The following is a 24,036-nucleotide window of genomic DNA, read 5'->3' on the forward strand; positions in this document are numbered from 1 at the left end:
TTTCTTTTTTTTAGCTTTAGTTAGCTTTCTGTTTTTCTAGCTTCTTGTTTAGATTCCATCTGTGTTAATTGGCAGGACATCTCTTACACAGTTGCACTGTGTGGACAATGTTTTCCTAACTTGTTATACCATACCCATGGAACCTGTCAACAGGATGGCTTTGTAGGGGTGACGTCAGACCAGAAATGCAGACTCCAAACAATTAGGAATGCATGAATCTGTGACTCTACGGCATCCAGAGTTTTATTGCAAATAATAAACAAACAGTTTTCACCAAAATACACAAAACAGGACACAGCACTTGAGGCCATAATAAAAAGGTAAACAAAACGGACAACACTAAACAAGACAGTGGATGAACAGACAAACAAGTACCATGCTGGCACTCCCAGCACGCTGTAACAATTGCTCTCAAAACCCCAAAAAAGACAAACAAAAAGGACTATACAGACAAAACACGGTGAGCAGATATTTTAACGATTACGATTATTATTACAATTATTACTCTTACCTCCGTCTCCAGTCCCATTCTCCAGTCACCGAACACACAACCCCGAGTGAGTGAAAACATGCAGCTTTTATGCAGCTGTACCGAGACTCGATTGCTAATCAGTCATTCAATTGGAGTCTCGGTACAACTGCACGTGAATTAATAAAAGTGCAATTCCCTGTACTCACATATTATTTTGTTTTACTTGCACATGAAGTGCTGTGCAATCCTCATGCCTAAATACAAAAATATACATTTTAAACATGTATGCTCGCAACCCATATTTATATCCCATGTATTTTATACATAAACACGAACACTAAGCACACTACAGACAACAGAAATAAACATAAAGGGGCGGGACACTCCGCCACATTACCCATCAAGTGCCAATTGATTTTCAGAGACTTTTTGAACTTGGGAAGGGTCCAGTGACATCCGTCTTGCTTAAATCGTTACCCATGCTACAGGAGGGGCCTGCTCAACATTGTAGGGTTGTGGTTCAGTTTCTCATAATTACATTCATTCTGTTATCATTAATGAATTATCAATAAAAGATAATGTACTTCATGTATTCCAGTCAATTGATTAATCCTTGTATTTTTTTGTACATGATTGGACCTTATTTCTGGAGCCACTGTGTGTACCGGGCAGTGCTATGTGATGCACTGCTGTTATGGAATCTGTCCCCTGTCGCTGAGATGAGAGGAGCTTAAAAGCTCTAAAACCACGAATGTAGATGAGCCCTGCTCTTTTGCATTGAGGTTAAAGTGCTCGCTTGCCATGTGTGGGGTCACAGGTTCATGCCCAGCCTCTTCTCTGTTACACATGCATATATAAAAATAGAATATATGTCTGCTTATTATTTGCTTGGCACTAGATAATTCCCTGTTTGTCGATAGCTTAATGTTGTTTATTTCAATCGTATTTATAGACTACCACAATAGATTAGCATAGTCCCAAGACTGTCTGAGTTATTCACACAGAGCAGGCCTCATGGGGTTTAATATGCCAGCAGAGACTGTTCTGTTTGTTTGATGAGTGATATTACATGTGGTGAACACACAACCTGTGCAAGGTTCATGTCTTCTGACTTGTAAGCAGCTATTTCTGCTTGTGAAGTCATTGTATTCAGCTCTTGGTGTCAGCATCATTGTATAGGGCTTGTTGATAAATTGCATGTGACCATGCAGTTTGAATGCTTTTTACTGCTGTTAAAAGCCCTTGCCCAGAATAGGCAAATTGTTGTATTGTATTGCTGTGTAATCATTGTATGGGCTGTGTAGTCATTGTATTGCTGTGCAATCATTGTATGGGCTGTGTAGTCATTGTATTGCTGTGCAATCATTGTATGGGCTGTGTAATCATTGTATGGCTGTGTAATCATTGTATGGGCTGTGTAGTCATTGTATTGCTGTGCAATCATTGTATGGGCTGTGTAGTCATTGTATTGCTGTGCAGTCATTGTATGGGCTGTGTAATCATTGTATTGCTGTGTAATCATGTGTTGGCTGTGCAATCATTGTATGGGCTGTGTAGTCATTGTACAGGCTGTATAGGCTAGAATCATTGTATTGCTGTGCAATCATTGTATGGGCTGTGTAATCATTGTATGGGCTGTGTAATCATTGTATTGCTGTGTAATCATTGTATGGGCTGTGTAATCATTGTATTGCTGTGCAATCATTGTATTGCTGTGTAATCATTGTATAGGCTGTGTAATCATTGTATTGCTGTGTAATCATTGTATGGGCTGTGTAATCATTGTATTGCTGTGTAATCATTGTATTGCTGTGCAATCATTGTATGGGCTGTGTAATCATTGTACAGGCTGTGTAGTCATTGTATTGCTGTGTAATCATTGTATGGGCTGTGTAATCATTGTATTGCTGTGTAATCATTGTATTGCTGTGCAATCATTGTATGGGCTGTGTAATCATTGTATTGCTGTGTAATCATTGTATTGCTGTGCAATCATTGTATGGGCTGTGTAATCATTGTATTGCTGTGTAATCATTGTATGGGCTGTGTAATCATTGTATGGGCTGTGTAATCATTGTATTGCTGTGTAATCATTGTATGGGCTGTGTAATCATTGTATTGCTGTGTAATCATTGTATGGGCTGTGTAATCATTGTATGGGCTGTGTAATCATTGTATTGCTGTGTAATCATTGTATGGGCTGTGTAATCATTGTATGGGCTGTGTAATCATTGTATTGCTGTGCAATCATTGTATGGGCTGTGTAATCATTGTATTGCTGTGTAATCATTGTATGGGCTGTGTAATCATTGTATTGGCTGTGTAATCATTGTATGGGCTGTGTAATCATTGTATAGGCTGTATATCATTGTATTGCTGTGCAATCATTGTATGGGCTGTGTAATCATTGTATGGGCTGTGTAATCATTGTATTGCTGTGTAATCATTGTATGGGCTGTGTAATCATTGTATGGGCTGTGTAATCATTGTATTGCTGTGTAATCATTGTATGGGTGGTGTAATCATTGTATGGGCTATGCAATCATTGTATTGCTGTGTAATCATTGCATTGCTGTGTAATCATTGTATTGCTGTGTAATCATTGTATGGGCTGTGTAATCGTTGTACAGGCTGTGTAATCGTTGTAGTGCTGTGCAATCATTGTATGGCCTATGTAATCATTGTACAGGCTGTGTAATTGTTGTATTGCTGTGTAATCATTGTATGGGCTGTGTAATCATTGTATGGGCTTTGTAATCATTGTATTATTATTTTTATTTTGATGTGTCTGTTTTTAAGCCATTGCCAATTTTTTTGAGTAGTAAGTGAATAGCACAATTTTTCACACACAATGCAATGCTCCATTTTTCATTCTCTCTTTGTCTCATAGATGAGTCTGTGGAGACCACTTTGACCCAATTTGACAGTCTCGGTGGAACTTGAACGCCCATGTTAATAGCCTAATGATACCCTAAGTCTTTGGGTTCCATATCTATCCCTCGAGAAACACATACTTAGGTTTAGGATACCAGTGTTTCAGCCTTATTCTTCTAGCCTCTGTTTTCACGGTCATCAGACTCATTTGTCCTTCTCACAGACTTCTACACCTGCAATCGGCCTGTAATCCAATGCATTGAGTTATTTTTTTGCTGCAAAATGTCCCATGCTGAGATAACGTATACCTGCTTCATTTTAACAACCTAATGCTTTTTTTAAAAACTAAAATGTCTGTGGGTTATCGAGTTTACCCACCACATGTTTAATTATACAAAATGCACTGATGGTAAGATTAAGCAGAATGACCTGAATCTGAAATTGAGGGAGTTTTTATTTCCCGGGACACACATTTGTTCCTGCAACAACCAGTCGCAGTCTTCCATGTCACAGCAGGTGTATGATTTACCAATTTACTTGATCAAATCTGCTCACTCCTTTTAATATACAAAGTGTGTGGCTTCTACAGTAAATAATGTTATATCTGTAGGTTTGCTGTTGCTTCTAAGCGTTAATTGCCTGTGTGATTGGTTGTGATATGCTTGATTAACCCCAAAGAACCTACACAGGCCCAAGCAGTTTTCTTTGATGAAGGATCTCTTTTAATGTGCTTTACAATGGAAAGCCTACTACAGCGGTTGTTCTGCTGTTAGCATGGAACTAGTGAAGATTGTAGTTGCGTTCAATTAGGATGGAATATTTCAAGACCGAGTTCTCTGAAAGCACATGCATTGAACGCTTTAGTAACTGTACTTGATATAGTTTTTCTTAGTCTTGCTGTATGATGCACTTTGGCCTATTCATGGTTATAACAGCATAGAAGCAATTGTATATTTTTCACAGATGTGTGTTGTCTCATTAAAATGTGGAGTAATTACCAGGAGGTAGCTAGGATAGCACTGGAATAATGTGACAGCTCTCAGATGATCTAAACAGTGTTGTATCTAAATACAGCCACTGTGTAGCTAATTATAGGAGGGCTGTTTGTGTACCACAGTTATAAAAATGCGACTTTAGCAGCTCTTTGAATCAGCTGATTCTAGGAGTGTGCTGTACTTATTAAAAGGTTTCAAATCCCATTATTTACTCTTATTACCATTAGCAATGGTCCAGTTGTTTTCTAATGTATATATATTGTAACTGAGTGGTCCCTCGCTTTGGTTCGTTGCCCTTTTAAAAATGACCCAAGACACAAAACTGGAGGTTAAAAGCTCTGATGCACTATTTTTATTAAAAGAATAAACAAAATAAACAAAACGAAACAAAACACCTAGCTTCGTTTTGGAGTGCTGACTACCCATGTCAAGAAACTTTTTATTTACTATATATATATATATATATATATATATATATATATATATATATATATATATATATATATATAGTAATAGTAAAAACCACACAACCACCCCCCCAAAAAACAAACAAAACACCCTCACCTCCCCACCTCCTCCACCCCCTACACCCCCCACCACACACTCTCCCCCAAACCCACCCACCACAACTCTACCTCAAACCCACAAAACCACCTCCCCCCCCAAAACAAAACCAAACACCACCCCCCCCACACCACCAACACATCCCAAACACACCCCCTCACCCCACACCCCACGAACTATATGTATATAATGTAATATATAATACCATATCTTTATCAGTTTTAATATCAACTAGAGTCCTTCTTTATAGTTTTACTTTAGAAAACTTGAACTGCTCTTCCTGGTACCCTTTTCAAACTCATAAACTTTGGATAAACAATGGAAAATGACATTTACCACAGGAAGAGTGGAAACAAACTTTGCTACGGTGTGGCACTGTAGATCCCCAAATAAAGTACAATTAAAAAAACTATGAACGAAGAATTTAACAAATGATATCACAAGTGTCGCTTAAACTGCCAAGAGGTAAGAGAATGCATTGTAAAGCCCTGGTTATCATCCCCTTTACATTGTGCAAGCACTCAGTCACTGTAGCTTTTATTTGCTGCTGATTACTGTTGCCCTTGAATGTTTAGTGATTTCTGGTTTGTCCTTGAATAACCTGATTGACATGTTTGCCCTGCAGGAGCTGGTGGGCAGCAATCCACCGCAGAGGAACTGGAAAGGAATTGCAATCGCCCTGCTTGTTATTCTGGTCATCTGTTCCCTGATTGTCACCTCTGTCATTCTTCTAACACCAGGTAGTGTAAGCAAGTGCCATGCATTTTAATGTTGCATTTTTCTTCACACTTGGTAACAATAAAAATGACCACATTGTGAGGCTAGACATTCAATATGCGATGCGCCAGAAAATATATACATCTGGTCATGCACAAATACAACAGCTTCACTGATAGTCAGAGGTGTAGGTAACCTTGGGAGTTTTTAAATATTGAATCTGCCACAAGTCATTTCAGCAAGTGCTTAAGCATAGAAAACATACTTCTTGATATCGCTGTCGCCATCGCTGTTTAATATTCAAATATTCCATGTGCTGAATGACTACAGCTTTGCAGCAGGTGTTTTAATCCTTATTTTAATCCTGTAATGGCCAAGCATTTTTTAAATGAGAGAAGCTACTTTATTTATGTAACTAGATTCCAATTCCTGTCCCCCCTGTCCGGCAACTCATAATATACTACATATGAAGAATTCTGGTTTGTGAGGCTGGATTTAAAAAATAATACTGTACAGGGGTAGTTAAGTATTGTATGACATCTAATCAGAAATGTGCATTACACGATTACGTATGTCTTAGTAAGCTTCAGGCCCATGCCTATGTCAGTAAGTGTAGTAGACAGACAACATTACTATAAATGAGTTTGCAGGCTTTGAAAATGTTATATTTTGGTTTAAGAAGGATTGGAAATCCAAAAGAATTGAACAGGGTGATGAAATCATATCTGTTCACAATTATGCAAATGTTAAAACGAAATGGAGCCTTGCCGAGGGTGACTCAGGGTTACAGAAAGCTGCCTGCCCGCAGGGGACAGCTTCTCCGCACAGCCCAGGTGGATGACGCAGGGAGGAGCAGCAGCATTTCTGAGCGGATTGGTTTTCCTGATTATTCCATTTGTGACACATGGTAATGTCATTGTTGTTGTCAATGCCAATTAAGAAACTGCTCCCTGTCAGCAGCTGTTTGTCTTTCATTCTGCGTCGTTTTATTTCCTGTGTTGTTTGTCAGGAAGTAAGATGAAAGTAAAGAACATTGTTTTCCTAAGTGGTATGCATTTACCCAATAGCCTATGCATATATAGCCCTGCACCATCAACACATGTTGAAAACATGATTTGATTGTATTACATTTTCATCAAGTGTCGATGTACATTATTTAGGTAGTGTGAACAGGTATTTCTTTGCCGTTTCTTTGGTAATAAACTAGTATATTACAAAAATAATTAACAAGATGTCCAGAAAGGCAACCAGAAGAACAGTGAACCCTCATACTTCTCAAACAACGAAGCACTTACATGAAAGCAAATCGGTAAACCATTCAATAGTAACATTCTTTTATTGTCAAAATAATATGTGGCATATTCTTAATCCAGAAATGTGTGCAAGTTTTTCATGAATCAAGAAAAAAAATTCTATAACAAGAAGGTAATTGTTGTACATAGAGATTAACAGGAGCAATATATTTCTTGTTTGAAAATCACAGTTCTCTCGAGATACTGTCATGCAAGACAGTCCTGAGGAATGAAAAGCTGAGCAAATACCTATCCACTTTGTGGCTCGGAATGGTTTCATGAGACTAGGTTTCAGGCCACTGCACGGCACACCAGGGGAGACTTGGGATTTGATACAGCAGTTGCCTCAAACTAGGTCTCCCGGTCTGCTGGAACCAGATTTCAAGCAACTGTTCCTGAAAAAGGCTTTGTGTTCCCTCAGCTTTAAAATTATATTTTGATGTATTTAGGTCTTTAAAATTAGTGATGTGCTAATGCTTTTTAAAAAGGAGTGTTTGCTTTGTTTTCCACAAGCACTAGTTGAATCAAAGAATGGCATCCAGCCAGCTGTAGAAAACAGATATGAATTGTGTGATATTTGCCTTGCTTATTATATATGTGGGAGTAGTTAGTTTTGTATTGAGTTCCATCATGGCTGATGTTGAATTATAAAACATCTCATGAGTGTATCTTATTATCTGCCACTATTGGTCGGACACACTTTTTTCATTATCAGCAGAAAACAGCAGTGTTTTATGAATCTTTGTCTTATATAACATTTCATTCAGTGCTTCATTACAACATACTATTAGGAATTAATATTACTTTGTTTTATTTGCAGGCGTGGATGACAATCTGGCACGCAAGGGGAAGGTGGCTTTGGAGGATGTCTTTAGCAGATTCAAGATCCGTGACCCGGAAGCCAAGTGGATCACTAGTAAGTCACATGTCCTAATTTGCATAAAAAAGTGAAATACTTGTGGGAGCATAGCTGACAATATCAGTACTGCATTTCATACACATTCACGCATTTTGCTAAATTACAATCAGATATATGTCAGGTCCAGCTTGAGCACTGAAATGATCATCCTGGAGGTGACAGTCTTTTAATTGGTGGGGGAGTAGATGAGATGGGCAATGTTACAATGTATGCATTTTAAATTAGGTGTAAAACATTTTTCAGATTTTTCTCCAGCTATGTTACATGGTTTTGTAACCGGGCGGAGGATGGGCGTGAACCGGCTCACCACAAGCGAGTGTCTTAACCGCAATGCAAAAGAGCCAGGCTCCTGTGCATTCCTGCTTTTAGAGCTTTTAACTGTTACGTTATGTTGTTGGGTTCAGTAAAGATTCAATGAAATGAAATAGAACTTGTTTTTATTTAGTCAACTTCAGAAAAGTGTTACAGGTCAGCCATGTTTGTAAGTCAGCTTCCTGTTCCAGGGACTATCTAACAATTACCACTTCCTTTTATATTAAGGCACAAGGGCTCATCTATATATGACCACATATCAATACATCTTCCCTTTTTATTTTTTAAATGAAACTACTTTACCCTTGTCTCAACTAACAACATATATTACTTTTTGCAGACATTCTCTAGTCCACTTGACCATATCTTAACATGAAGAATAAACGGGCTTAACCTATTTACATTCCTTAGCTTGGGAGGAGAGGTTACAAGCACATCACTCTCACCATGAACCTTTACCTTTCGTGTCCTTCACTATTTTGTTTATTTGTTTTAGCAAGTCTCTATCAGTCTTTCTGGATGCTTCACTTAATGACTTGATCTTCTGATTACATCAGTCTTGTTTGGTTTTATGGTAGATGTTGCTGATTCTTCTGTGACTACAGCATCTTCACTAGTAACTTCCAGCACAGTTTGGTTTTCATTGATGATGTTATGGCGAGTTCGACAGAGTACTGCACCTTGTTCAGTCTGAATGGTGTATGATCTCAGATGTCCTTGCTCGATGACAGTGCCTCTCTGTGTCCAGGTGTTTGTTGTTTTGTTCTTCAGTCTCACCTGATCGCCTCTTTCATGTGTTTGTTTTAATTTCTGTTGCTCTTTGTATTTTCTCACTGTCTTCCCCTGTTCTGTTTTGAGAAGCTCTTCTTTCATTGGAAGGTTGGACCTTATTCTTCTGCCCATGAGCAACTGAGCAGGTGATAGTCCACCCTCTAGCGATGTACTTCGATACACAAGGAGACTATTGTAAAGTCACTTCCACTATCTTTTGACTTTTGCATCATTCTTTTTTTACTGATTGCACAGACTTTTCCACTAGTATGTTTGATTGAGGAAAATGTGGACTTGAAATGGTATGGACAAAATCCCAGTCCTTGGCAAATCTCTTGAATTCATCACTTGCAAACTGTGGTCCTTTGTCACTGAATACCTCAGTGGGTACACCATGTCTAGAAAAAATGGATTTCATGCTGGTAGTACTGCTTAACCTACACACTTCAAGGTAGAGAGAGTAACAATCAGTAACAATCAGAAAATCCTTTCCTTGACACATGAATAGGTCTGTGCCTACCTTCTGGTATGGTCGATGTGGTACGGGGTGAGGATTCAAAGGTTCAGCTGGGTTGCTTGATCTGTATTTCAGGCATGACGCACACATAGTAACCTCTTGTTCTATTTCTTGATTTATTCTGGGCCAGTACATGACTTCACATGTTCTTTTCTTGTACTTTTCAGCCTTTATTTTCTCAAGCAATTTTGTTGCCTTTGTACACAACCCCTCTACTACCGATAGTTCTGCTTGGCAGTTCCAGTATTCACGTACATCTTGAATATAGTCCTGTGTGACGTTTGGCCAGCCTTGCAGTATTGTAGTCTTCAGGTTTTTCAGTGTTTCATCTTTCTCAGTCTCAGCTCAAATCACCTGCATCTTTTTGTCAGCTACTGGCAAGCATGTAATGAACATATCAACATATACTTGTATCTCTTCTGCAGTCTTCCCCTTTGCTTGCGCATTTAGATCCACCGCTCTTGACAAGGTATCTGCAGTATACATGTATGCTACATCCAGTGCATACCTCTGTAGCCTGATCATCATTCTCTAGATTCTAAGTGGACAGTCATTCAAAAGCTTCTGAAAAAGAGCAATTAGAAGTTTATGATCAGTTTCCACACTAACAGTTTGTCCAGATACATACTGATGGAATCTCTCACATACAAATGAAATGCTCAAAAAGCTGTTTTTCAATTTGCTCATATCTTGTCTTCGCCCCAGTCAGAGAACGGGAAGCATATGCTACTGGCTGCCAGCGATCTTCATATTTCTGCACAAGCATGGCTCCTAAACCATAGTGAGATGCGTCTGATGAGATTTTGATTGGTTTGGCTGGGTCATAACATTTTAACACTGGATCCCTGTGACAAAGTGCCCGCCCCTGTGTATATTATCTGTTATGTTGCATGTGGTTTGTTAAATGTTGGTGTATAGTCATTGGTACACGGGATGTAAACGGGTCTGTAACACGAGTGTTTAAAATGTATATTTGTATTTAGGCACGGGATTGTACATCACTTCACGTACATTTAAAGTAGTTAAAAAGTGAACACGAGGTTGCGCATAATTAATTCACGTGCTGGGATTCAAGTGAATAATTAATTAGTAATTGAATCCCAGCACAACAGTATATATAGATGCACTTTTTCACATACTCACGGTTGGGTGTTCGGTGAGTGGAAGACATGTTTGTCTAGTATTGGCCATTTTGTGTGTCTATTTATTGTGGCGTGAAGTGCCGTGTCCTGTCTTCTGTTTGTTTAAACCTTTTATTTACAATAAACCGGCGCAAGCAAGCATCTTCATCATTTCACATCATCTGTTCTGTCTTTGTGTATTTCATTCCTTCCTGGTTCTGACGCCTCCCACTTCAGCCGTCTCTGTGACACGTGGTGTCCTGTGTGGGATAACAGCGCCTCGAAGCGTCAGACCAGGAGAGGTGTTTTTGGTTTTAAAAAAAATAATTAAATAAAAAAAAAATTGGATTACAAAAAAAAGAAAAAATGGGATGGAAGGAGAATAAAGAGGTGAAGGACAGGGAGGAGGAGTGCCGCCTAAGAGCCAGACATCCCCGGCGATTTAACAAGCCATCGCCGGGGTGCTTCCTCTGCGACCAGGACCATCTGTTCGCTAACTGTCCCTTCCGCGGCCCCTACCAAAAGGGAGAGGAGGAACTGGTGAGGAGGCAGAGAAGGGGGAAAGGGGAAGAGGACCACAGAGTGTCCACCACCCAAGTCTCCACCAGCAGGGGAAGAATGCCTGCTGGTGTTGCCTCCAGAGGGAGAGGAGCCATCTCCAGCGCCAGAGGGAGAGGAGCCGTTGCTGCCATCTCCAGCGCCAGAGGGAGAGGTCCCACCGCTGTTTCCAGAGCCGCACCAGTCCCCTGCAAGTGAGGGAGAGCCACACCAGTTCCCTGCAAATGAGGGATCGACGCACCAGTCCCCTGCAAGTGAAGGAGAGCCGCACCAGTCCCCTGTAACAAGGGTATCTCACCTCCATCACCAGGAGACTACACGCCACTTCCACCGTCAGGTGCAGAGCAGCAGGAGCTGCCTCTGCCTCCACCACCTCCACCGTCAGGTGCAGAGCAGCAGGAGCTGCCTCTGCCTCCACCACCTCCACCGGCAGGTGCAAGAGCAGCAGGAGCTGCCTCTGCCTCTTCCACCAGCAGAGGGTGAATGCCTGCTGGGTCCCTGTCCACCAGCAGAGGGTGAATGCCTGCTGGGTCCCTGTCCACCAGCAGAGGGTGAATGCCTGCTGGGTCCCTGTCCACCAGCAGAGGGTGAATGCCTGCTGGGTCCCTGTCCACCAGCAGAGGGTGAATGCCTGCTGGGTCCCTGTCCACCAGCAGAGGGTGAATGCCTGCTGGATCCCTGTCCACCAGCAGAGGGTTCATGCCTGCTGGTATCACTTCCCCCACCAGCAGAGGGTGAATTCCTGCTGGGCCCCTTTCCACCAGCAGAGGATGAATGCCTGCTGGTATCACTTTACCCACTAGCAGAGGATGAATGCCTGCTGGTATCACTTCCCCCACCCTCACGAGGAGAGGAGCTGGAGCTGCCTCTGCCTCCATCACCATCAGGGAGAGAAAAGCAGGAGCTGCCTTTCCCTGTACAAGAAAGAGTACCAGGACTTGGTGCTGGCGGTCCTCAGCAGCCCTTGTATAGGCTGCTGAGGGAAGCACTGGGAAGAACCGCCCGGCCGCAGTGGCCAAGACGAGGGCCAACACCCGCACCCCAGCTTGTCCTGACTCCCTGCCTCGCTTCGCCCAAGGATGCCTGCCACGCTTCGCCCAAGGATGCCTGCCACGCTTCGCCCAAGGATGCCTGCCTCGCTTCGCCCAAGGATGCCTGCCACGCTTCGCCCAAGGATGCCTCCGCATCGCCTGGGGTTGCCCGCCGCTCGGCATCGCCTGGGGTTGCCCGCCGCTCGGCATCGCCTGGGGTTGCCCGCCGCTCGGCATCGCCTGGGGTTGCCCGCCGCTCGGCATCGCCTGGGGTTGCCTGCCGCTCCGCATCGCCGGGGCTGCTTGTTGCTCCGCATCGCAGCAGGAAGTACTGTGGCCAGAACCCCACCAGGTGAAGCTGCCGGCCACAAAAAAGGGGGAGGAGGTCTGGAGACCACCAACTCCAGCAGCAGTTTCGCTACCGTAGATCGTAGAGGAGGTCAGGAGACCTACTCCCACTGCAGTTTCTTCACTGCTAGAAGTACTGTGGTTGGAGCCCCACCCAGGGGAGCTGCCGGCTCCGAAGAAGGAGGGAGGTCAGGAGACCACCCCCCAAGCAGCCTTTCCACTGCCAGGACTACCCTGGCAGGAGTATGACAGCAGGGTGGCAGCATTGCTGCTGACAGCCTTACAACCTGGGTGCCCCTTGAAGCCTCTGGTCCTGGCCCAGGACTTTGTGCTGGACTTTTGGGCTTTTAAGGGGGGAGGTTGCCATTGAGGCCATGTGTGCTTTGAAGTGACCGCCCCTGTGACGGAAAGATGAGTTCTGGTGATAAATCTTCCTCCCAACCTGTGAGGGCGCTAAAGAACGGGAGGAGAAGTATCTGGAAGGGCTGGCCTGACAGTTCGTTTCCGGGTCAGGGAAGTGGGTCAGCCTGGATGGAAGCGCGACTCTGTTGTAAGACCGTATTGATTTGAAAGGTAAACGAGAGGCAGCTGCAAGTAATAAGGCAGCTGCAACCGTTTATCTCGATATCATGCGGGATTACATATAGGGGCCAGGGTAACGCTGGTCTTTTCCTTCGTTTGGGTTAATGTTCGGAGAGAGAAGGATCGAGAGAGGAGCTCTCGTTGTTGCAGAGAATTACGTGTTGTGTTTTGTTGTGTTTGTTTTGTAATTGTCTGCGTTTTGCACCACCAGACAGTTAACTCACCTATCCGGAGCTGTCGACCAGGGTCAGCACAATCCGGATCACCACTGCACGGAACCGTCACGAAATACAGTGTCTTCACCCACCACAAGCACGTCTGCACTCACCCAGGACTGGTGACCGTGTGTTCGTTTTTGTTCGGGACTGTGCCTGTGTTATTGCTATCCCCGTGCTTTACACATTGTTGTGTATAGCCGGGGATTTATTATTTAACGGTCACCAGACCTGGATTATAAATAAAAGCACCTTTTCACTGGAAACTGTTGTCTGCCTGTCACTCCTGCATCGCATCACCGTTTTACCTGTTCCCCTCCACTAGCCACTTTGCCACACGTGGTGTCAGAACACGGGACTATGGACCGCAACGCGCTGGCGGAGTTGCTGCAGGCACTGGAGACCAGACGGGATGCAGAGGAGAGACGGAGGGAGGAGCGCTATACGGCGCTCATTGAACGGGTAGGGCTGATCGTTGCTGCAGGAGCGACCCCTACCGGAACATCATTGATGTCGGCCCCGAAGGCACGGGCCATGAAAATGACGGCGGAGGATGATCCGGAGGCATTTTTGGTGGCGTTCGAGCGGCTGGCAACCGCGGCGGGATGGCCTCGGGAGTTCTGGGCAAGCCAGCTAGGACCTTGCCTGATCGGGGAAGCGCAGGCAGCTTACCAAGCCCTGAGTGACCAGTACGCCACTGACTATGACCTAGTCAAGCAGGCTATCCTCCGTCGTCTCAACATCACCGCGGAGACCCACCGGACGCGGTTCCGCGAGTACCGGAGAGCCCCGGAGACACGCCCCAGGGTGGTGGCACAGCGGTTGTGCGACCACATGGTCCATTGGCTGACCCCAGAGAAGAAGACCGCTCAACAAATGGGGGAAGCCATTGTGGTGGAACAATTCTGCCATGTGGTCGGCGCCGAAACTCAGGCGTGGGTACGGCGCCACAACCCTGACACCCTGGAGGAGGCGGTCAAATTGGCCGAAGATTTTGAGGACTCTTTGACGTCAGCCCGGGTCGGGATCCTGTCAGCCCCTGCCCTGCTCAGGAACCAACCTCTCCCTCCCTCTCCTCCAACACCACCACCATCACCCTCGTTCCCGGCACCCAGACCTCCCAGACCGCCGACCCCGTTGGGCCCCCTTGCCTCCCCCCCATGGAGACCGAGGATGGCCCCCAGCTGGGGTAGAGGTGTTGCCCCTGCCCCGTTGCCCTACCAGCAGCGGGACAGATATTTAACCTATGCCCCCTCTGTCCCTCCACTCTGTTTTAGGTGTAACCAGCCAGGACATAGGGCCAGGTCATGCCCCGCTGCTATGGAGTGTGACGTGGCTGCATGCAACTGGACACCTGGAACGGGTAAGCAGGGGGAAAACGGTTGGGAGGGGCCCTGTCTGATTGACGTGGTTTTAGGGAATGTGAAAACCCACGCATTAGTGGACACAGGGTGTGAGCAAACCTTGATCAGGACAGCTCTCTTGGGCGGTATGTCGTGGCGGCCACAAGGTCAGGTGGCCATCTCCTGTATCCATGGAGACACGGCGGCATACCCCACCCTAAAAGTATATTTATCGGTAGGACCGATAAAACGTCACCTTGTAGTCGGGGTGGCGGAAAGGTTGCCGCACCCAGTTATTCTGGGCCGAGACTGGCCAAAATTCAAAGAATTGGTGCAAATAATGGCAGTCTCAGCCACACACGTAAACGTGGCAGAAAAAGGGAAAAAGGAACGGATTGGTGATGTGTTTCCTTTTCATCCTGAAATGTTTTCCCCTCTTTTCCGTCCTAGAAAAACAAATAAGGAGAGACGGACCGCGAAATGGGAGGGAGCGTCTTTGAGACAAGGCTGGGGTCTGGTGGGAGAGTGCTGTAATGGTAACAAACGCCAGTCGAAGGGAGTGGGAACGCAGTGCGACCGAGAGAGCGAGGTTACTGGGCCGACTAGGGCAGAGGTTATTCCAGCCCCTCTCAATATACCGGACCCGTGGTACTCAAGCGCGGACCTAGTGTGGGGCCAAAAGAACGACCCGTCACTGGTGCACGCTTGGGGGCAGGTCCGGTCCATTGAAGGTAAGGATGTTGATGGCGCTGGGCCGCTAGTATATCCACATTTCAGTATAAAGGGGCAATTACTATATAGGGTAAACCTAGCCGCGGGCACAGGACAGCCTGTAACACAATTATTGGTTCCCCCGTCTTGTCGGACCGAGGTCATGAGGCTGGCGCATGATATCCCTTTTGCGGGGCACCTCGGAGCCGAGAAGACGAGGGAGCGAATATTGGCTCGATTCTATTGGCTCGGTCTTCATACTGATGTGTCGAAATATGTAGCCACATGCCCAGACTGCCAGCGAGTAGCGCCAGGTCGAGTGCGCCCCGCTCCTTTGGTCCCACTGCCGATTATTTCCACTCCGTTCGAGCGCATTGCAATGGACATAATGGGCCCGTTGCTACCTTCTGACTCTGGGTATACGCATATATTAGTAGTGGTGGATTATGCAACGCGATACCCAGAGGCAGTTCCATTGAGGTCCACTAGTGCAGCTGCAATAGCCACCGAGTTAGCGCAGATTATGGCTAGAGTAGGGATCCCCAAGGAGATTTTGACGGATCACGGAACCAATTTTTTGTCCAATACGTTACAGCAGGTGTACAAAATATTAAAAATACGTCCCATCAGGACGTCCGTTTATCATCCACAATCGGACGGTTTGGTTGAACGTTTTAATCAGACCTTAAAGTCGATGCTGAGGCGATTTGTAACACAGGAGCAGAAACATTGGGCATCGCTTCTTCCCTACCTCCTTTTTGCGGTGAGAGAAGTGCCGCAGAGTTCAACGGGGTTCTCCCCCTTTGAGCTCCTGTACGGCCGGCAGCCTCGCGGCATTCTCGACCTGCTGAGGGAGGGGTGGGAGGAGCACAAAGGCTCGTCTAAAAATGTAGTGAAGTATGTGCTCCTACTACGAGATCGCCTGGATTTGGTCGGTCGTTTGGCCCAAGACAACCTCAGATCGGCTCAGCACCGACAACAGCAGCATTACAACAAAAATGCACGGATTCGAACCTTTCGACCAGGGGACAAGGTAATGCTGCTACTTCCCTCATCTGAATCGAAACTGTGTGCTAAATGGCAGGGGCCGTATGAGGTGATTCGGGCTATAGGGAAAGTAAATTATGAAATTAGACAGCCCGATCGCCGAAATGAACGTGAAATTTATCATGTCAATTTGTTAAAGCCCTGGCAGGCAAGGGAGGTCTTATTTATAGCCCCAGGCAATATGGAGGATGATTTAGGTCCCTGTTCAGAGACCCCGAGCACAAGAGCGATTTCTATGGGGGAACAATTGGTTCCGGATCAGCAAAGAGAGCTGCGTAAGCTTATTGAGGAGTTCAGCGATGTTTTTTCTGACGTGCCCGGCAGGACAAACTTAGTTGAATATGACATTATCTCTCCACCAGGTGTCACAGTGCGAGAGAGACCGTACCGGATCCCGGAAAGTCGACGAAGTGGCGTTCGCAAAGAGGTATGGGACATGCTCGAGCTTGGGGTGATTGAGCCTTCCAGGAGCGAGTGGTGCAGTCCGATCGTCATAGTGGCTAAGAAAGACGGCACCAACCGCTTCTGTGTGGATTTCAGAAAGGTGAACGCTATTGCTAAGTTCGATGCATATCCCATGCCTCGGGTCGACGAACTTTTAGACAGACTGGGAAAAGCGAGGTTTATTTCCACTCTGGACCTGACGAAGGGATACTGGCAAATCCCTTTAACCCGCAGCTCCAGAGAGAAAACCGCATTTTCAACACCAGAAGGGCTGTTCCACTTTAAAACCATGCCGTTTGGGCTACATGGTGCGCCCGCTGCCTTTCAGAGACTGATGGACCAGGTTTTACGCCCACATCATGAATATGCAGCAGCGTATATTGATGACGTGGTGATTTACAGCTCCACCTGGCGAGAGCATTTGGCTAGGGTTGCAGCCGTTCTTCAGTCTCTAAGGGCAGCCCGGCTGACAGCTAACTTGAGGAAATGTGCGTTTGCCAAAACAGAGACTCAATATTTGGGATTTTTAATGGGGAATGGAAGGGTGAGACCTGTAGTCACCAAAATCCAGGCTTTGGTTGATGCAGCGATCCCCAAAACCAAGACTCAGGTGAGGTCACTACTGGGCTTAGCCGGTTATTACCGCCGCTTCATCCCCGAGTACGCCACAGTGGTTAACCCGTTAGTCGACCTCACCAAAAAGAGTGCTCCAAATTTAATTAAATGGTCAGCTGAGTGTCAGGGAGCGTTTGATACTATTAAGCGTACACTTTGCCAGGCCCCCACTCTTATCACACCAGATTTCACCAAGAGATTCATCCTCCACACCGACGCATCGAATGTAGGTTTGGGTGCAGTCTTGTCCCAAAAAGTAGCTGGAGTAGAACACCCGATATTATACCTCAGTAAAAAAATGTTACCTCGGGAACGCAACTACTCCGTAGTCGAAAAAGAGTGTTTGGCCATTAAATGGGCTACTCACTCTTTACGATACTACCTGCTGGGACACTCATTCGATCTGGTCACAGACCACGCCCCACTCAAGTGGTTAAGCACAATGAAGGACAGCAATGCCCGGATAACTCGGTGGTATCTGGCATTGCAGCCCTTCATGTACCACATGGTACACCGTGCGGGGAAAGACCACCAAAATGCGGATTATTTTTCCCGGGAGGGGGGAGTAATGGGAAAGGTAGATTTAGCCGAGTGTTCCTTCGGCTCCACTCTGAGCGGTGGGATATGTGACGGAAAGATGAGTTCTGGTGATAAATCTTCCTCCCAACCTGTGAGGGCGCTAAAGAACGGGAGGAGAAGTATCTGGAAGGGCTGGCCTGACAGTTCGTTTCCGGGTCAGGGAAGTGGGTCAGCCTGGAAAGAAGCGAGACTCTGTTGTAAGACCGTATTGATTTGAAAGGTAAACGAGAGGCAGCTGCAAGTAATAAGGCAGCTGCAACCGTTTATCTCGATATCATGCGGGATTACATATAGGGGCCAGGGTAACGCTGGTCTTTTCCTTCGTTTGGGTAAATGTTCGGAGAGAGAAGGATCGAGAGAGGAGCTCTCGTTGTTGCAGAGAATTACGTGTTGTGTTTTGTTGTGTTTGTTTTGTAATTGTCTGCGTTTTGCACCACCAGACAGTTAACTCACCTGTCCGGAGCTGTCGACCAGGGTCAGCACAATCCGGATCACCACTGCACGGAACCGTCACGAAATACAGTGTCTTCACCCACCACAAGCACGTCTGCACTCACCCAGGACTGGTGACCGTGTGTTCGTTTTTGTTCGGGACTGTGCCTGTGTTTTTGCTATCCCCGTGCTTTACACATTGTTGTGTATAGCCGGGGATTTATTATTTAACGGTCACCAGACCTGGATTATAAATAAAAGCACCTTTTCACTGGAAACTGTTGTCTGCCTGTCACTCCTGCATCGCATCACCGCTATACCTGTTCCCCTCCACTAGCCACTTTGCCACACCGCCCCTGTGTTTATTTTCTGCTATTTGTTGCGTGTGATGTGTTAAATGTTGGTGTATAGTCATTGGTACACGGGTTAAAAACGGGTCTGTGTTTCACGTGTGTTTAGAAATGTATATTTGTATTTAGGCAAGAGGATTGCTCAGCACTTCACGTACATTTAAAGTAGTTAAAATGTAAGCACGAGGTTGCACGTAATTAATCCACGTGCTGGGATTCAAGTGAATAATTAATTAGTAATTGAATCCCAGCACAACAGTATATATAGATGCACTTTTTCACATACTCGCGGTTGGGTGTTCGGTGAGTGGAGAACGGGAGAGAGAGAAGAAGAGTTAAAATATCAATTGCTATTGCATGCTGGTGGGACCAGCACGATACTTGTTCGTCTGTCTATCTGCACACCTTGTTTGTCTAGTATTGTCCATTTTGTGTGTCTATTTATTGTGGCGTGAAGTGCCGTGTCCTGTCTTCTGTTTGTTTAAACCTTTTATTTACAATAAACCGGCGGAAGCAAGCGTCTTCATCATTTCACATCGTCCGTTCTGACTTTGTGTATTTTATTCCTTCCTGGTTCTGATGCCGCCCACTTCAGCCGTCTCTGTGACAATCCCCTGTCAGCAGTTTCTTCAATTCTTGCCAGACTGTCTCCTCTTCATGGTTCCAACTCCATTCAGTGTTTTTCTCAGTAGGTTGTCTGGGTGGAGATATTCTTTCCTAAAGACTGGGTATGAATTTTCCCATGTAAATGACCATGCCCATGAATCTCTGAAAATCCTTTTTGCACTGTGGATGTGGCATGTTCTCAATGGCTGATACATTCACCTTGTCAGGCCATATGTCTTCACTGCTGATAATGCCCCCTACAAAAGTCAGTAACTCCAGGTAAACACTACTTTTTATTAATTTTCAAGTCTGCTCTTCTTGTCGCATCAAGCACTTCCTTTAGTCTGGCGTCATGTTCCGCTTTAGATCTCACCCATTGACGTGTCAACACCTTCACTATGTCCAGAGATCATGTGAATGTTTTTTTGATACACTTCAGGCTCTGAAGCAATTCCAAATGGTAGTCTTAGGAATCTGTATCTTTCATGTGGAGGGTTGAACGTGCACAATTTGGAGCTGGCTTCATCCAGTCTCAGCTGCCAAAATCCTGAAGAAGCATCCAATTTGCTGAAGCATTTTGCATTAGCAAATTGTACCATGATTTCTTCTTGTGTTGGAAGTTTAAAATGTTCTCTCTTTATTGCACGATTCAGGTCCTTGGGATCCAAGCATATTCGTAGCTTTCCGTTCGACAGTTACAAGTGAGCTCACCCACTCTGTTGGTTCATCTATCTTTTTGATTACATCCATGCTCTCCATTCTCCCTAGTTCACCTGGAAGGCAACCAAGTCCATTAAACAGATCACTGTTCTCCTGCATTATTGCTTTATAGTTAGTGTCACTTTGACTTTCAACCACGAACACTCTCTTCACTGGGTCAATTTTTTCACATGCAGACAAACCAAGTATTGCCTGTACATCTTTGGCACCAGCACGAATGACAACCTGTACACCTTGTTCTTTATGTGATATTAGCGATACATTTTCCTTTTACTGCTATCTCTGAGTCAGCATATCCAGTTACTTTCACTTTGTCTTCATGAAGTTTTGGTCTAGACTTCTGTAGTCCTTTCCAGAACTTAAATGAAACAAAAATGCCAGTCACTTGCAACGGAAGCATCAATTCTCTCTCATTGTTTTTGTCTTCTGTTAGAACATCCACATAGAATTCATCAATCCCTTGTTCAACAGCATGTGCTTGACTTTGCTGTGTTTGTGACTTACAGCAACTAGCAAAATTATTATTTGTTGCCACATTTTTTGCATGCTTTTCCATATGCTGGGCACTTTCTGGGACTATGCTGTGTTTAACCCTTTGCAGTCCATTTATTCAGCACTTGTCAGGAGCGTCAGGCCCAATTTATTTTCACATACGCTGCTTATTTTACACGTGCTGTTTAAAATATTATTCTTTTCAGAGTAAAACAGGTTTAAAAGGCATTGCATGGCAAAAAGTACATCAGTACTGCATCTCCAGCCAAGCCACACCCCTTGTTCACTGTATTTTTCACATATCTCTTTATAGTCGTGCATACTGATAAATCCTCTCCTGAGCACACGTTTTATCACCAAACTCCTCAATAATGCGATCCAAGTCATTATTTTATTACTGTAACATCTCAAAAAATTCTGCAAATGATCGTGATATTCTCTGAGCGCTGGATGCGGAAGCAGCTATCTCCTTTGTTTTTGTCCATGTTATCTCTGTGGTGCATAAGGCTATCGCAGATATGCCTTTTTTCCGGCTTCATTCGGCTCCTATCGGTCTCACTCAGCCACTGAAAGGTTTTCTCAACTTTTTCCAGAGAAAAAGACTAGAGACCTATGCTTGATGCTTTTTGAACCATGTCTGATGGAATGTTTTTTCTCCAAAGCAGAAGAATATACAATAAAATTGTCTGTTGTTCTCCAAAGCAGAAGAATATACAATAAAAATATCTGTTGTATTTTATATACTATATATATCTATATATATTATATATATATAATATATATATATATAATATATAAAAAGTTTTTTTATGTTATTATTGTGTCTGTTTTATAAGCAGGATAATACACTCCAGGGCTTGTGGGCTGTGTTGCATTAACATATGGTGTTGTTGGTATGAAGGCACTGACTCAGTTTCGCTTCGTGCCTCCAACCCAACCACAGCCATATGTTAATGCAGCACACCCCACGTCCTGTCGTGTGTTATCCCTTACATAATCAACCCCTGGTCTCAATGTTCACACATGCTTTTATAATATCTTCCATTAGTAAGGTACATGTATATTGTTTCACAGTATAATGAGGTAGACAAAGCCTCTCTGAAATTCCTTTATATTTTATCCTGAGGTATTTCCCTGTGGTCAGAATATAAAAATAGTTCTTACAACTGTTTCAGTCAGTCATGATCTTTCTACCGAGGAAGACTGCTTCGGAGGATCTGATTTAGTCATCTGTTGTGTAACTTGAGTTGGCCATTTTACAGCTTCTTTGTTATGTACATATTCTCAAGCCAAGGCCTTAAATCAAACAGCAGATATCTGCTTTCTATTCTTCAGAGGAGTTTGTACATTGAGTATTGCTCATCCAGTACACTTGGTCTTTTGATTATTATTATTTTTTTTGCCTGACTCTGAACTCTACTTTTAATATGTGTTAAATAAACATTTCATCTATCATTTCAGTGAATGTTTTTGTTTACTTCGCACTTAATAAAAGTCATACCAATTAGCAAAGAAAAAAAAAATCAAAACAATGAGACATTTTAATACTTTCTATGTCTTAATAAAAAATAATATTTCAGGGAACTAAAACTCTTTGGAAATCTGTAATAAATGTTTATGGCCAGAATCAAACTGATAGATATATCAGAGGTACAATGATGTTATCATTTTCTTTTAATATTCCATTGACCCTGCCTAGTTTATAAGAATATCTTCTCATGCATACTTTGCTTTTGTAAGAGGACTTTCCAATGTGTGTGAGTTGGTGTTAGGAGTCTACATTGCACAAGATGACAGGGCTAAATATGATCTACTGGAATGGGATGAAACCTGCCAATGTGATTGGCTGAGATAGATGTGTATCCTGTCAGTCACCCAACATGCCACTCAGGAAGCTCAAAGAATGGAATAAATACGTAAATAAATAACAGACACATACACACAAAATGCAGATTTCCCTTACAGAATCTGGTGCGGAGGTGCTTTGACTTACACAGGGGAGCACAGTCAGTTACAGTTGCAGCCAGTAATTAACCAGTAAATTGGAGCCATAGGGAATATAACTGTTTATTTTTCCTGACAGAAGTAAGAATTAGTAATTTCTAAGAGAAAAATACACTTTTCTTCTCCACAACACCTTAAAAATATATAACACTTCTGTAAAAGTGAGTTTGTTAAGGTGGTGTGCTATGGTTATTATTATTATTATTATTATTATTATTATTATTATTATTATTATTATTATTATTATTATTATTATTATTATTTGTTTATTTAGCAGGCACCTTTATCCAAGGCAACTTACAGAGACTAGTTGCAGCTGCTATCAATTTTCATGCATCTTCCGTCATACACAAAATCAGATTCTGCAAATCTCAACAGATAGCATTGCTACCCCCATTCTTTCATATGCTTTTCATTAACCTGTACTGTACATATTCCATTTTTCAATGATAAATTAAGCATCAACTTGCTTTGCAAACCTGCTACCCTCACACCTACTACTGCTTCATACTCAGCACACACATGTGTTCTGTGATTGCATAGGTCAGGCTTGATCATGGAGTTTGTATAAAAAAATCAATGAACTCTTTCCTGTGCCTCAGGCCTCAGCCTGTGTTGTCTTGATTTGATAAGATCATTCCTACACTCTGCTGCACTGGATTCAGTATTATCTGCTTATTAGAGCACCTGTAGTTAAACCTGACCTTGATACGTACAGCTGTCGATCTAATGTTATATGTATGCAATAAAGCCCGACAGGCCGTCCGTGTATGTTGAATGTACGGACGTCACATTGTGACATTTATAATCCAAACCCCGAGAAGCCCATATATTCAACGTATATGGACCCCCTAAAGGGCCTTATTGCAATTATAATCCAGGTCAAACAGTGGATTTGAAGAAAAAAAAGCATAAATCATGTTTAGGGCAAACAATTATTCTTTTTTTTTTTTTAATTAAATATTCTTACGCCAATAAAGTAGTCCCATTTATAACTTTGAACTACACACTAAAATAAGCTGAGTAAATACATTTTAATGGGCATTGCCATTGCAAAGCTACACCATGGGCTGGAGTTGAGACAGCACTGAGTTATTTTTTCCCTGTCACTGACAGAACAGATGGGAGGAATAAAAATAAATACGACGACGTCTCTGATTTCTGTGATTTTTCAAGGTGTGTGTCTGAGAGGGGTGGATAATGTTCAGAACTGTCTTTTTGTTTTTTTTCTGAAGCCTTTATCACTCACTACAAATATATATTTTTTAAGTGACAGAGTCAGGGTGACTGAGTATAAAGACAGTGATTTTTTTTTTTGGGAGGGGGTGGGGGGGTTGGTATTTTTTTTGGTTTGTTTTTGCTATCTTCCAGTTCATTTAAAGTTCTTCATTCAAATCGTCATGTC

General features: G+C 43.7%; 1 protein-coding gene across 4 annotated transcripts in view; it reads left to right on the top strand.

Annotated features, from left to right (window-relative positions):
- The window catches only part of LOC121314057 (dipeptidyl aminopeptidase-like protein 6), a 277,540-nt gene that overhangs the window by 169,864 nt on the left and 83,640 nt on the right, over positions 1-24,036 (top strand). For all 4 annotated transcript variants that reach the window (XM_041246865.1, XM_041246867.1, XM_041246863.1 and 1 more), the window contains exons 2-3: positions 5,531-5,645; positions 7,735-7,830. In XM_041246865.1, the coding sequence (XP_041102799.1) occupies positions 5,531-5,645; positions 7,735-7,830 (211 nt within the window). The remainder of the gene's footprint in view (positions 1-5,530; positions 5,646-7,734; positions 7,831-24,036) is intronic.

This window comes from Polyodon spathula, chromosome 4 (assembly GCF_017654505.1).
Source record: "Polyodon spathula isolate WHYD16114869_AA chromosome 4, ASM1765450v1, whole genome shotgun sequence".
In the NCBI taxonomy this organism is placed as follows: Eukaryota; Metazoa; Chordata; class Actinopteri; order Acipenseriformes; family Polyodontidae; genus Polyodon; species Polyodon spathula.